General features: G+C 35.3%; 1 protein-coding gene across 1 annotated transcript in view; it reads right to left on the bottom strand.

Moving 5' to 3' along the window:
• GPATCH2 (G-patch domain containing 2) overlaps positions 1-14,732 on the bottom strand; it is a 118,574-nt gene that overhangs the window by 14,761 nt on the left and 89,081 nt on the right. Inside the window, exons 8-9 of the mRNA XM_021547590.3 lie at positions 14,626-14,696; positions 901-983 (exon numbers count right to left, since the gene is read on the bottom strand). Of these exons, the coding sequence (XP_021403265.3) occupies positions 901-983; positions 14,626-14,696 (154 nt within the window). The remainder of the gene's footprint in view (positions 1-900; positions 984-14,625; positions 14,697-14,732) is intronic.

Here is a 14,732-nt window from a genome sequence, read left to right as displayed (position 1 = left end):
TTTTCATACTGCTGCCACTAAGGTGCTTTTATAACATTGTTAATATTATTCCTGGTCTGTTTCTGCCACTGAGGTTTGAAACAAAGAAGTTTCAGGAGGGGGAATTCAGCTAGAATACAAGTATTAGGCTTCTCTAAAGACATCTGCTTGAAATATATTTGAAAATTCTATGTGTTGCAAATGTTGCTGCTGTAATTTATGTATGACTAAGACATGCAATCCAGATTTCTATATTAGAAATATATATAAAGGCTCACTTGGACTCACATACAACCTAATCCTTCCAGTATGCACATATATAATTAATACAACAAACTGATGAGAGTCCTATAAATCATTCCTAAGTATTGAAAAAGTAATTTCACAGCTGTGACATCAGCAAAATGCATCCAATGGTTGTGACCTTGCATCTGTAAAAATCTTTCAGAAATGTGCTTGCAAGTGCTTCCTGTTTAATCTACAACACTATTTTTAAGGCTGTGTTTCACAGCTTTATCACTACATTTTTGATTGTTTACCCCAGAATTCACATCCTGATTTAATTGGGCAGAGTATTTAGAGCATTCATATGCAGCAAACAAGATGCCTCAGGTCTCTTCCCCTGTAATATTTGAAGGGACATGAGGAGTAATCTTTGCTGTCTCAGTATATGAAGAAAGATTTATTGTCTTTAAAGAAGTGCTGTGCTACAAAGGACTGGAAATTGGCAATAATTGTAGGAGAATGGAGGGAGCCTATTTATTCCTTAGTCTTTATTAATAAATAAGAATAGAACATATCTGAAGTTACATGGGAAGTTATTGAATTTATCAAGCTTTTCCTCAGGTCACTGACCTACTGCTTTGTATTTAGAGATTTAACATCTTGTGGTTTGTGCTCTGTCCCAGGGAAATTGGTTACCTGTGGGTCCTGGCAGGGGAGCAGCTTTCCTTCTCCGCTTGATGTCTCCCATGCACAATGATCCTAAATGTACACTGGTTTGCCTGCAAGTAATTATAGGAGAAAACTATTAACAAAGGAAGAAAACTGCCACATAAATACACAGCTTGTATAATCTGAACCTATATCAAAGCATTCTCAACCAAGATGAAGCTGCACAGTCAAGCCACCAATCTTGTTTATATCGAAACATAATTATGTTTGTTGACAAGTGCTCAGTATCTAAATGCAGCATCATAAATTGTTACTGGAATGAATAAATATAAAGGGAATGCTTTTTAATTTTCAAAACTGGCAATCTGTCTAGCTCAACATAAAACAAAAACACTGTTGCTCCTGACAGGAAAATAGCTAAGATTAATTATCTAAAGAGATCACAATGCTGTTTGTAGGTTATCAATTGGCTGGTAATGCTTTACTGTCAGAGCAGCATTTATTACATGGAAAATATTATCAATTTTTTTAAGGTAAGATGAAGAATGAATGAGAAAACATGAAACACTTAACTCTTCAAAGGTGCATGAAATAAACTTGTAGCATAACAATTTATCCTCTTCTAATTCACAGGCAAGTTGTGAGAATACCATGGAAGCACAATATCTGGTAGGCTTCTTGAACAATTATGAGCTTACACTCGGAGACTGGAAAATTGATGGAGATGCAGAGGACGGCAAACAAGCAAATGCTATTGCATTAAACCCAGCTATTAGAAGTCAGTATCACAGAAAATGGTAAATTTGGACTTTTCACATGTTGACTTTTGGAATCAAATCTCAAAGGACAATTACAGTTATTATTTTTCTTAAAGTAATATAGAATGCCTGCAGAATTGAATATATGTAGCTGATTAAAAAAAAAAAAAAAACAGAAAAAAAAAGGGGGGGAATACAGTAATTTCTGAACTGCACAATTTTAATATGTATCTATAAATGTTACTGAGAAATGTGTTTCTTACCATCTAAGTGTAGTGAATTTTGGTAAAGTTAAAAGCTGAAAATTGCCTCTGACAGTCCACTGCAGCATAGTAACATTGTCACACACGGGATCTGGTTTCAGTGTGGATATATGACTTACCCTTTATGGCATTTATAAACATTTTAAAGCTGGGCTACTTCTAAATGAATAACAAATGGTCATATACTGTTGAGAGACCTCAGATCTGCTCAATAATGTAAAAGAATGACAACATGGCTTGATGAGTAAGATGACAATGTACAATCCTCTGCATATTTCTTCTAAGAAGATACAGCAGATTAACAAGTAGCACAGTGCTAGTATTTAAATAAAAAACATGCCAAGAAACTTATGTTTCACAGAGAAGTGCATACTAGCTTCACCTAGAGAACCCTGATTTCAACACTTTTTTCTCTTTAAGACACATTTTCCTTGCAATTCCAACATTAATTTTTATCCTATTTTAATATCCAGAAACTCAACACAGTTGAACTAGTAAACTAACATGATGATAATTTTCAATTCTGAATTTAGAAAGAAATCAAGAAGTGTAATCCTTTCATAACTGATCGTATGATAAAGAAAATGAATATTTAAATACAATATGAGGCAACAGTAACTAGAGAAAATATATTTGAGATGTTTGATCACCAATGGATCAGTATTTAACAGTGGTATCAAACATGCAGAATAAGTTGTGTGACAGTTGTAAATTATATGTTCTACAATGTGAAGCTCTTGCTTTCTGAATGAAAAAGGGAGAAAGTCTGCAGGAATACAAGTAGGATGAAAGACAAAAATTAATAAAGTCAGGCAATTAAACCTGAAGACGTGAGCCACAGCAGTAACAGTGAGCAGCATTTGAGTTATTTTACCAGAATTGATTCTCTGTTACACTACATTGAGATATCTAGATTATTGATCTGTAAGATCATGGTACTGGGGTCTCCCCACTTTACCTCCAGGCACAGGGAATGGAGTTGCAACAAATAACACTAAGTAAGGACTACTTTGTTATTGTTGTCACCCTTCATGTAGTACACAGCAGTTACTTTTTAATTTAAAATCAATGAACGTCTGAAAGGCAGCCTTGTTCCTTCAGCATAAATGAATCATTTGCCTTTGCCGATCACAACAACCCCATCACCAGCCAAGGTGAGTGTGGGTATTTCTTTGTTGGTGTCAAAAATTCCCTACACCACAAATAAATAACAATATGGTGGAGCACCAATTAAGCTTTGTCAAACCCACTCTGATGGCCACTACCATCAAACGTTCAGCCAACTTGAGATTGTAAAGCTGCATTTGCCTTCACCAGAGCTTAACATTTGATATGTTCTGCCAGTGTAAATCACTGCAAAACAAAAGGCTCATATTTATTTATTAATTTATTTATATAGAAAGGCTCAGACAAGAACTATTACTGCTCTGGAACTGGCAGGTTAGACAAAAAGAAGCAGAGTTATGAAGCTGCACAGTACATTTTGAAATGCCTGTAATGGGGGTATTATAAAGTAGGGAGACCTCTGACCCTCAATCAGGCTAGGTTCAGCATTATGTTTCTTAGCATTAAATCAGAAGAGCGTGGATTACAGAAAGGAAGAAAGCTATTTGCCTGCCTTCTTTTACTTACCCCTAGCTTGCTTCCAGCTATCATTTATAAATAGTGCTCTGTAGGGAAGCTAGGCATTTTATTAGGGAAAAAATAAAACTTGTTAAGACCACCTTGCCTGAAAACCTGGCTTTTGACATGCTGGTGACAGGGACTGGAGCAAGCAGTGTCAAATGGAATAATTTTTAAGGAAAGACAACAGGAACTTGTCGCTTCATTGTATGCATTTACAAACAGAGGCTTTTCAGAGTATTAGGCCTAGTTAAAGCTGCCCTCTGGATAAAAAGTGTTCCCAAGCAGCCTCAGACAAGCTTGGGAGACAAACAGATGTGACTATGGTCCCTGGCGTTTGGCAAGAACACTCACTGTCAACAGGAAAAATATGAGCATGGACAGGGCATCAGCTGCACCACGGCGAGCGGGCCTGCAAGTGTCACAGCAGCGGCAAAGTTGTGGCAGAGGGAAATAAGAGGGCTGCAAAAGCCAGGCTGGTGTGAACTTCCTCTAGCACGCCAAGAATTTTGTTGTTGTTGTTGTGTCATGCCTCAACCTATTAAAGTAAAATACTGGAAAAGCTGCTGTCAATTTTTATTCATTTTTTATCTTGCGCACAGTGTTTAGATTCTCCTTCCTACATGGTAAATAAGAGTCTCAAAAATGAAGATAGACAGGGAAGGCAGCAATAACAAAAATAACCAAAAAAAGCTATTGAAATAATAAATAACCCCACGAAGTTTAGCTATTAAATCCCATCAATGAACCCCACAGATCTGATACTTTTATAGAAGCAATGACATGCAAAGCAATTCACAAGCATTTATACATTTTTGTGAAACATTCCCTCTGAAGGAAATTTTGCTATTTCCTCCTTAAATAGCGGCAGTCTCTTTATAATTTCTTTTTCTCAAGGTAATTAAGGTAATTGCCCTTAACGTGGTAACATGTCTAGAATTGTATCTTTAAGCTCCCCAAACATATCTGTGCCTACACAACACAATCCCTTTTTCCACAATTTCCACAGCTCCACAGGCAAATATTTTTGACAAATGCCTTTTCAGCAGTTACACACATTCACCTCTCCAAGACATTTGTGACAGGCCATGTCAGATTTTTATCTACCCTGACCTTTGCAATCCATGGACCATGTGATTACATTCTCCAAATAAACATCTTGTTCTGTGGGGAAGCCTACAGCTAAGCTGCTTTAAGTGCAATAAACCTACTGAGAACTGAGGATACAACAGGGTTCTTCACTCTTTCACTGGTAGTTTTCACCCTTGCCACTATCAGAGTTAAAAGTTCACCAGTCACTGAGAAGAACAACACAATAAAATGGCCATAGGATAGCAGATACTCCTGAACATGTGTTCTAGTTCTCTGATTTATTACCTGCTTCTGTACTCACTGTCATCCCAGGTGTAAAAAAATGAAACAAAATTTACTAATGAAAGCAGGTGTGCAGCAGCATTTTTTGTTTAACAGCATTTATCCAATTTCTGTACACTAACTTAGAAAATCTGATACAGCACATTATTATGATGTAGTAACATTTTCAAGAAGACTTATTTCTATTCCATAATCAGATGGATTGGTAAAGATCAATACATGCCTATCCATTATAATGCTATTAACATCTCTCACCTGAGGAAGAAACACTCAGAAAACAGTGACACCCCGTTCTGCCACAGTATCAGTGCATTCCTGCAGATGGCTGTAGAACTCTGCAAGTTCAGCACCACTGGATGCTACAGCTAATGGAGAGGCTTGATGAAAGTTTTTCAGTAAACTTTTTTCACAAGACATCACAAAAAGGAAAAAGTTAACTGGTTTGTATTTCAGAAGGAATTTAAGAGAAGTATTTTGAATGGGAAATCTAACTGAAACTCTCAGTTTTCAGTCTTACAATATGGACAAAAATAGATAATTCATATGGATACGACTGAAGAGAGAATGCAGTAGGGACAACTTAACTCACTTTAAACTTGAAATTACCTGACAATTTCTTACAAACTGAAATGGAGCAAGGAGAGTGTGAAGCAATGTTCACAGCAGCAGTTAAGGATGGAGAAAACAGAACCCAATTGTGAAACCCAGAGAAAGAAGCTAATACAATGATTTAAAAAATGGAATGTGTGGAACAGCTCAACTTCATAAAAACCCAAAAATACCCTGAGCAAACCTCCCCATTATTTAAGTACCTTTTACACAAAAGTATCACATAAATGATTCTCCTTACACAATGGATCTGTAGCACAGCCTATCTTGTTTTTACATGGCTTAAAATGCAGCCACTGCTGTATCTGGTGGCCAGTGGAACACATCCATTAGTGCTGCTTAAATAAGGGAGTCTGGAAGAACTTTAACTCTTACTGATCATTCCTAAATTATCACAAGTGGCAGACAATGGCTTCAAGAGCATCAGTCAATGGAACAGTTTAAGCTCAGTTTAGAGGTAAACCATTAAAACCCTATTATATATGTCTTTTGAAACATCTCATAACACTAATACCTAATTAAATTAAGACAAACTTAAAATTCTACATTTCCCTTTGACTGAGTCTCCAGAAGTATGGATTAAATTAAATTGTATCACTCCAAATACACATACTATACAAGCAGGGCTGTAAATTTGGGAAGACTATTATGTATTGTCTAAGTAGAATGAATCTTTGCCTCTGGAATGTGTATCAATATAACCACTGAAAAGATGCATGATGATTTCTTATTATTACACTGAAATATGCAAGGCACATTTGTTTCTCAGGAAAAATATATGAAAAACAATGGCTAAGGAAATTTATAAGGAAAGATATGCTCTTTCCTTTGTGGTGCACAGCTTGTCAAAACATGAATGTAGCCCCTGGTGTCCACTTGAACACTTAGAGAGGTGTGGCATGTTCAGTAATGCTTGTGTCCCACGAACAGTTAGAGAGGGATGGTCCCTTGTCCATCTGCCTTCTTTTGCTCTTTGGCTTTCTTATCACTTTGCTCAGACAGCATTCAGGTGAAATCAGTTCTGTACTTGATTCCTCCTCATCCTTTACAACAGTAAAGCTTTTTTTAAAACCTGTCTAAAGAATTACATCATCTATATAATAGATTGCTTCACCTACTTCTGCAAGTGTGAAAACCATTACATTAACCAGAAGAGCTATGCACTTTATTTTCCTGTAATTACATCTTAAAAAGATGTGATAAGCCCATGCAACTCTATCAAACTCCTTTAATACAATGCCAATCTGTTCACAACATAACTTCAAGCATAAGGGTGACATACCTGTATTATTGAAGGACCTGGTGCAATCCTATTATGACTAGAATACAATCTTTCCCTGGCCCATGAGATTACCTCATCACTTAATAAATACTATATTCTAACACACTCCTTGCTGTTATCTTTAGCAGCACTTTTGTCATTCAGACACAGTAGTTTTCCAAAATTTATCTGAACACTACAAATCAACACATTTAACTCCACACTGGCATAATTTTAGTGCACATGATGGAAAATAAAAACCTGAATCACTACATATGATTTGGCACCCAAACTCAAGTCATTTAAGCACTTTATTTGTGAAGAGAGACCCTAAAAAAAAAAATAGTTCAGTGGTAGAGGCCTACTGCCCTCAGAAAGGATAATGCATTGTTTTTTCTTGGTTCTAATTAGTAATTTAAGCATATGTTCAGCATTTAACTCTAAATGTTTGCCTTTTCCCCAAGCTCTAAGACAGCTGTCCAAGATGTGAATGCCAGAAAACATTTAAATATCAACATCTGTTGAATTATGTTAATTTAGTGTAATATAATTGGGCATGAGTTGGAATTGATCAAAAGTATATGAATTACACAAAGGCAAATCCAAACCAATATCTTGGTATACAAACAAGTCACCAAGGAACACTAAGGGAACAAACCCAAAAAATACACTTCTGTCAAGAATTAGATAGCAAAAACTTTCAGTTTTTTTCAACAAATGACACGATTTCACATTTTCAATACAGGAAGTTAATATTTACACTAGCTCAGAATATAAATTTTATATTAATTTAGAGTATTTTAAATTAGTTTTTTGATGACAAGGTCCATTATTGTTTTGTGTGAAGAAATACATTATAAAAATAATGCTCATATTTGTGCAATGGTGATATGTACTTTGAAAATAGGTCAGAGTAATAGAATGTCATCCTGTTAGAGGACAATATTGTTTCACAAATTCTAAAGCAAATATTCTTTCCAACAACATTTAAGAGATATGAGCATCAGTCCAGTTCTGAAGCGATTTAGAAAATATCTTTATGACTTGAGTAGTAAATATGGATCTGAACAGATACTTTAATGGAAGGACTTGATAATGTATTCAGCTACTATTTCTTCCAGATATTTCTGGATACACTTTTGTTTACCAAGAATGAAATTTACTAAATAAGCTAAGTATGGAACAAATGTATTTTTTTCAAAAATATTTATAAAAACACATTTTAAAGTTCTGGATTACAGTCATATAGAGTTAGCTTAAATTATTGCAAGCATTAGCGTTGTGTTCAACATATTTTAAAATAGGTAAAGAATAAGAAGCAACACTAAAAAATCCAAGTATGTAATATAGTAGCACAAAAATGGAAGACAAAACATGAAAGTTTTATGTAATTTGAAGCAAAATATCCAAATTTTCTTCTAAACTCTTTCTCTCACTACACAAAATCACAGTCTAAATAGAAGTCAGTGTGCTTATGCCTCAGAATTTTAGTTAACATGCACCAGTGGATGCTGATTTACACATATGATATTCAGGGATCCTTTTGAGATTAGTAGGAACCTGATGTAAAAATTGCAGAATTTAATTTGCCATAAAACCAGAAAGAGGGAAACTCTTCCATCATGCACTAGCCTCCTTCAAGCTATTAATCTTCATCCTTAAAATACCCAGGTTCCACGTGCCTTTGTGGAGAAACGCAGAGAGACAAAACCAAATTTCTTGTGGTGGGGGAGATGATGGGACAAATGAGTGGTGGAAAACCAGAGTGCAGAACAACCTCCTTCACTGCAGAGCTGCTTAACCACAGGTTAAACAGTTTGTGGAATGACAGTGCAAGCCCCTGTGCACAATTCCTCCTCAGACCTTACACAGCAGGAAGGGTCTTCAGACCTCTGAAGCACAAATTAAATTTAGCCTTATGGCACTAATATTTTAAGAGGTAAGATGAGACAAAAAGTTTGAGCAGAAACCTGTGCAACAAGAGAGCAAGATACAGCATCTAATGCAGCTGAAAACAAGCACACCATGTGCTAAAATTTGGTTACTTCAAAGTGAGAGATTTGCTATCAGTTCATTCAGATGAAAAATTCAATCCAGATAGTACATCAGGGGGATCCAGAGGTACATAATTTCTAGAAGTTATCTGATTTTTCTTTTTATTTCAAGTGCTTGTAAAATCAGGAAAACAACTTCTTGATAGTTAACATACTCGTATACCTGGAACTCCATTTTACATGACAAATTTTCAGTACCATTTAGCAGGTTGTTTATGTACCTTATTATAGATTATATTATATTCTAGTGCAAGAGCAAAAAAATTCAGCTTGTAGTTTTATGTTAAAGATGGAAAAAAAAATCTGCTCACAGCACATGGAAAAATGTATTTGCAAAACAAAGCACAAATTCAAAAATACTTCTATTTTTACAAAAGTTCTCATTACACAAGTTAAAAGGTGATACTTTCAAGACATTAGATGACTAAAGCAGCATCATATCAATAGATCCTTTAAGTCTATCCATGAACCACTACTAAGGCTCACAGATTTCCATAAAATTAAAGCATCACACACTAGTTACATTTTGAAAGAACAATTAAACTGTCATCGCCTGTCCTCCTCTCCCAAGTGAAAATCTTTTCAGCACCTTAAAAATAAGGCCACAGCAGAGAAAACTCAATCAGGAATTGCCCTCTCCTAAAACAGCACCATCTTTTATCCTTTCCAGGGAAGAAAAATACCAAACTGATAGAATAATGTTGTCCCTGAGGGTGACAGCAAGGGAGGGAAGCAATGTGTCCTCAAACATTCACATAATTTAATCTGGAACTGCAAATATTATTAAGCAGCAATCATAACAGCACAGTTACTGCTTCATGGCACTCCAAAGAGGAGATAAAACTGCTTAGTTGTTAATTTCTAATGATGTAAACACATTTGGATTTTAATGTTGTATCTGAATCTCCTGCATTATTAGCTCTGGGGTTATAAGACATTAACTTACTACCTTTAATAATTTTACACTTGAATTAAAAAGCATGTTTAAATATGACTTTATTTTAAAGTATTTTTGTTGAGAATACGATGGCATAATATTCATGTGACGGCAGAAGCAAATCACCTGATAGAACAGCTATGTATCCCTTTGCTTTTCTGCAGTGTAAGTATATGCACATCTTCATGTATAATTTCCAAAAACTGGCTGAATTTACCTCCTCTAGTATTGTAATTTCATTCCACAAAAGCCACATTAAACAATTACAGTTCTTGTAATTAACCAGTAGTCTAATGTACAGTTTTCTTATCCCAATCCATTAACAGCTGCTCAAAAAACGTAGTAATTAATGGTTTCATTTATTTTTGGCAAACCTGCACCTCGACAAATAGTTTTGTATCTGTTGCAAATTAGGATTCTTTCCCAAACAACAGATGACACGATGGGAAAGAGGGAGCAGGCAGAATCCTTGCACATCTTTGTCTCTTTAGAAGATCAAATAAAGAGCATCTGTAATGTTATTTGTCACATCTGTGTAAAAAAAGTACCGTGTCCTGTATCATCAGATGGAGAAGAACAAGTGCTGTACAAATGCACAAATAGGGTTTATCCTTTAAAACCAGGAAAGACAGCAAGCTGCAATTTTAACCAAAACAATGACACTTTTGAAAAGCTTTCCTCAGGTTTGGTGTCATTTTGCTCTTACAAGCTTTCTTTAAATACTAATTCACAGAGGACACACTTACAAGAAGTGAAATCACATGAGTCATCTTCTTGTATCAGCATAAGGCACAAATTTAAACTGTACTGAGAACAATTAGGGAAAGAAGGGGAAGTGAGAGTTGCAAAAAACATGGGGAATTTCAGGCTGTGTTGTTCACCATGGCAGGAGAAGACTTCAAAGACTTCTGGCCAGCTCAGGTGATCACTGGAGGACTGGCACACATTGATTAAATCCTTAAAGCAGCCTCAGTTAGGTAGGTGAAACCTGACATGTAAAATTATATTTTACCTTGTAACCTTTCATGAGTATGACTTAGCCTTCTTTCAAGCCAGACTGAACTGCATAGAAACTAAAAGTAGATTTTTTTTTTCTCCTCTTTAAGAGGTCTCTGGGGGAACACTGGCATGTGGAAAGCCAATACAGAATTACCAAGATTCAATCCCAAAAAATTACAAAGTGGTAAGAATTTGGGTGCTATTTTCCTTTCAGTTTCTCAATTTGGGAATGTATCAAATTATAGTTACAATACAGTAAGAAAAAATAAATATGTAGATCAAATAACTCATGTCCACACTGCTACTTAACAGGAGCACACTACAAAAATATGATACAAGACCTCTATGTAAAGGAAATAATTACACAAGAATAACTTGCTCAGAGTCCATAGTTTTTCCAACCTGCAATTCTCTTGCTTCCAGATTGCAGCATTAATTACCTAGTTGTGGCATTGACTGTTTGACCAAAGGCAAAATATTAAGCTGGTTAAGTATTCTGGTTATTCTGTCAAATGAGGACAATGGTACTTCACCTCTTTGTAACTGTATTGTGAGGAAAAGTATTTATTATTATTATTATATTTATTATTATTGTGTATTTAAAGACAGGGAGATAGTTGTGTGATGGAGATCCACCCCCACAGGTAACATGTTCAAAATCATGTTACAGCAGTTCAGGAAAATACCCTTCAACACTGTCCCCAGTGCTGATGAAAGGAATTTCTTAGCCATGGAGAATCTCCTTTAGGTAATTTATTTTTTTAGTAAAATTTTAAGGAAGTGACTTAAGAAAATGTATTTTACTTCATGAGGGAAGCAGGCAAAGAGCCCATGACCAGCTCTGGCAGTTCAGCTGCCAGGAAGGGACTTGTTAACTCCCTGCAACTCAATCAAGTGCAATTGTTTGCCTGCTGCCTCGGGCTACAGACAGACATTTGGTCTGCTAACAACTGTGCCAGATGAAGACATTACTATCCCAAGCTATTTGTTATCACACATCTGCTGGAGATTATCATCTCCACAGCTCTGCTGGAGGAAGAAATCATGTGAGCAGGCCTTAATATGGTTTGCACAAAACCAGCCAATTTAATTTAAATAGGTGAGTGGAGCTAACCAGGCTGGTTTTGCCCAAAGCTTATTAAAAAAATCAGAAAAAAACCCCCTTCTTTACTGGCAAAAGAATAGGAGGTGAAAAGTAGCACCTGGAAGAATTATCTGTCACTTTTAAGCAGAGTGGCTGATTTGGGGAGGAGACTGTTCCCATTCTAATGCAAGAGAGATAATGTAAACAGAGAACTTTTTCATTCTACAGAAGAATGAAATGCAATTTTTAAAAGAGTATTTCTTAGTACTGTTAATAATTTAAATAATGAATGGGAAAACTATGTATTCACAGATTAAATCCTACCTGTACAGGTAGCATAAATAGATATATTGAATTGTATCAGTGTAATATAACCTATCCTGGTTCTAAGTTTTGTGGTGCAGGACTGTATCCCTCCTTAACATCTGGTCCATCAGCAGCCATATAAATAGTTCTCTACAATCTCATTATCTTCTCACCAGCAAAAGTTCATGTTAGTTTGTACAGGATTAGAGAATTATCATTCATGTTGACAGAAGAAACCTAAGACATTAAAGCCAGTACAGTAAAGCTCATCCCAGACAGTATGATTCCACCACAATGAGACAGCTGCAGACCACTGCCACACTTAGAGCTCCACATCTTTCTGATGTATTTACAGAGTAAATTATTCCACAAGTCACTGATCTAATGTAATAAGGGTATTTAAATAGTGTCTACATGCTGAGACAAAAACTGTGTTCAGTCATCCAAAAGGGTATGAAAAGTCAAGGCAAGCATAGAAAAATGTGTATATGTACATATCTCAATACACATACGAAAACCAGAAACAAGCTCTTCCAGAATGGCAAACAAAGAAGAAATACAGGTACCTGAAAACTATACAAAAAACACCCAGAGAAATTCAGTCTTGCAAAAAAAGCAGATTAGACTGTATTCTGGATAAGTATAATAATTTTACAGAATGTCCAAAACTTGTTCACTGCTGCTGTTCTCTCACTGCATTTAGCAACAAAGAATAAGGCAATATAAGGTCACAGCCACTGCTTTTCATATGCATCTTTTTAAGGGGATTACTCATCTTAATTAGCTTGAGGTGTCAATATATTTTTATTATATATCTTGTAAACAAGACTGCAGGCTTTGAGGTTTTAAGACAGCAGACAGCCTTAATTATTAAAAACAAGATTTTTGTAGCTTGATATCTTTTTTTAAAGTCACTCCAATTTTCTATGGCAGACAGAGAGAATGGTGGTTTTATAATAACCTGACTCATTTGGATGAATGTGGACTGTGGCTTTATGTACATTGCAATATTAGGTTTTTATGTAAACTCTACTAGAACAATACAGATATTTTTCAGACAATGCTAATCTTCAGTCTTGAATTTGCCACCTATTGATTCTACACAATCTTGCCACATATTTATTGGGCTAAGAGTCTGCTAAGGTACTGTGGACTGGATATGAAGAGAGGTTGAAGATCACTTCAGGTTTCCAAATCCATTATATAAATCTCTATTCTAACTGCTTGTGCAGGTAAACATCAGCTCCCAAGAACTTCACTGGTCAGAATAACAGACACAAAAGTTACGATTCTGAATTCTTCAAATTCTGTTTTAATCTGTTATAGCATAAAAAAGATCCTAAAATGAGTCTGAATATAATGTTTCTTACTGCTCACTTTATATCCACTTTAAACTCTGAGTTTTGTGTGAGCAGTCTGATAATAAGAGTGCATTTATGGTGAAAATTCTATCTAAACTTAAGTAATTCTAAAATTCAGAGTGAAAATATAAATTAACAAGTAAACTTGCCAGAAAGTTTATGTAGAAATTTTCAGAATTTTAATATAAAAGGTTTGATAGATAAAGATAATCAACATTTCTATAGATGAATGACTCACACTTGTAACCAGAACTAGTACACAATGAAATAGATTCTTATTTAATAAGCACATAAAAAAAAAAAAATTGGTCACCTTTTCCAGGTAATCAGCAAGGTAAGTACCTAAGAATATTAAAAATTTGGTCTGGGTGACAATGTACATACTTCAAGTCCACTGCCTGACAGAAAATTATCTCAAGTGGTACCACAGAATTACATGCTGATATAACTTTATTACAACTTTTTCAAGAAAGTGATTTGACAGCACACTGCCATCTTTACAGAAAAACAAAAATTCTGTAAGGCATTGTGCATAGCAAGAGAAACATTTCTGTAGCTTCTCATTTGAAAAAAAACTAGAATTAAAATAATTATTTGGTAGAAGATTCAGCAGGTGACTTGTACATAAGAAAACCCCTGTAGAAACAGACTCCTAGACCAGTAAGTTCAGTCTTGAATTTTTTGTCTTTTGAGGGGAAGGTAATAAGATGGAGAATAGAATTAGATTTGCTTTTATTAAGTCTTCACAATGAAATGTTTATTGTCAAAATATAAGAACAATTTAAGTGTTTAGTATTTGAGATATCTTGATTTCAGATATGCATAATATAATTTTATACGCTTCCAGTGCTTAACTTACATGCCAGAAGCACAAACCTTAGTTTGGCATTCATTTAATTCTGATGTTCTAAAGAGATTAAGTTTGTTAAGTGCACTTGCATAGTCAACAAAAAGGGTCTAATACTCATACATATGGCAAAGATTATGCCATGCAAAAAATTCCTAAAAGTCACAAAAAACCCCAGAAGACCTTTGAGAATAGAATAGTGTAAATTCTACATAAAGATTTAAGGAATCAATAAATTCCTAAAATGTACTAAAGACTAATACCACATGAACTTACCTGCTGGCTGTTTTTACTGAGCTGTTCTTCTTGTGTCCCCTCTCTGAGCGGTTGTCTCGCAAGAGTTGAAGCTGTTAAAAAAAACCCACATGCTCAAGAGAGTCTCA

Source organism: Lonchura striata, chromosome 3 (genome assembly GCF_046129695.1).
Source record: "Lonchura striata isolate bLonStr1 chromosome 3, bLonStr1.mat, whole genome shotgun sequence".
NCBI classification, from domain to species: domain Eukaryota; kingdom Metazoa; phylum Chordata; class Aves; order Passeriformes; family Estrildidae; genus Lonchura; species Lonchura striata.
Note: the sequence above shows the minus strand (reverse complement) of the source record. Positions and strands in the feature narration are given on the sequence as shown.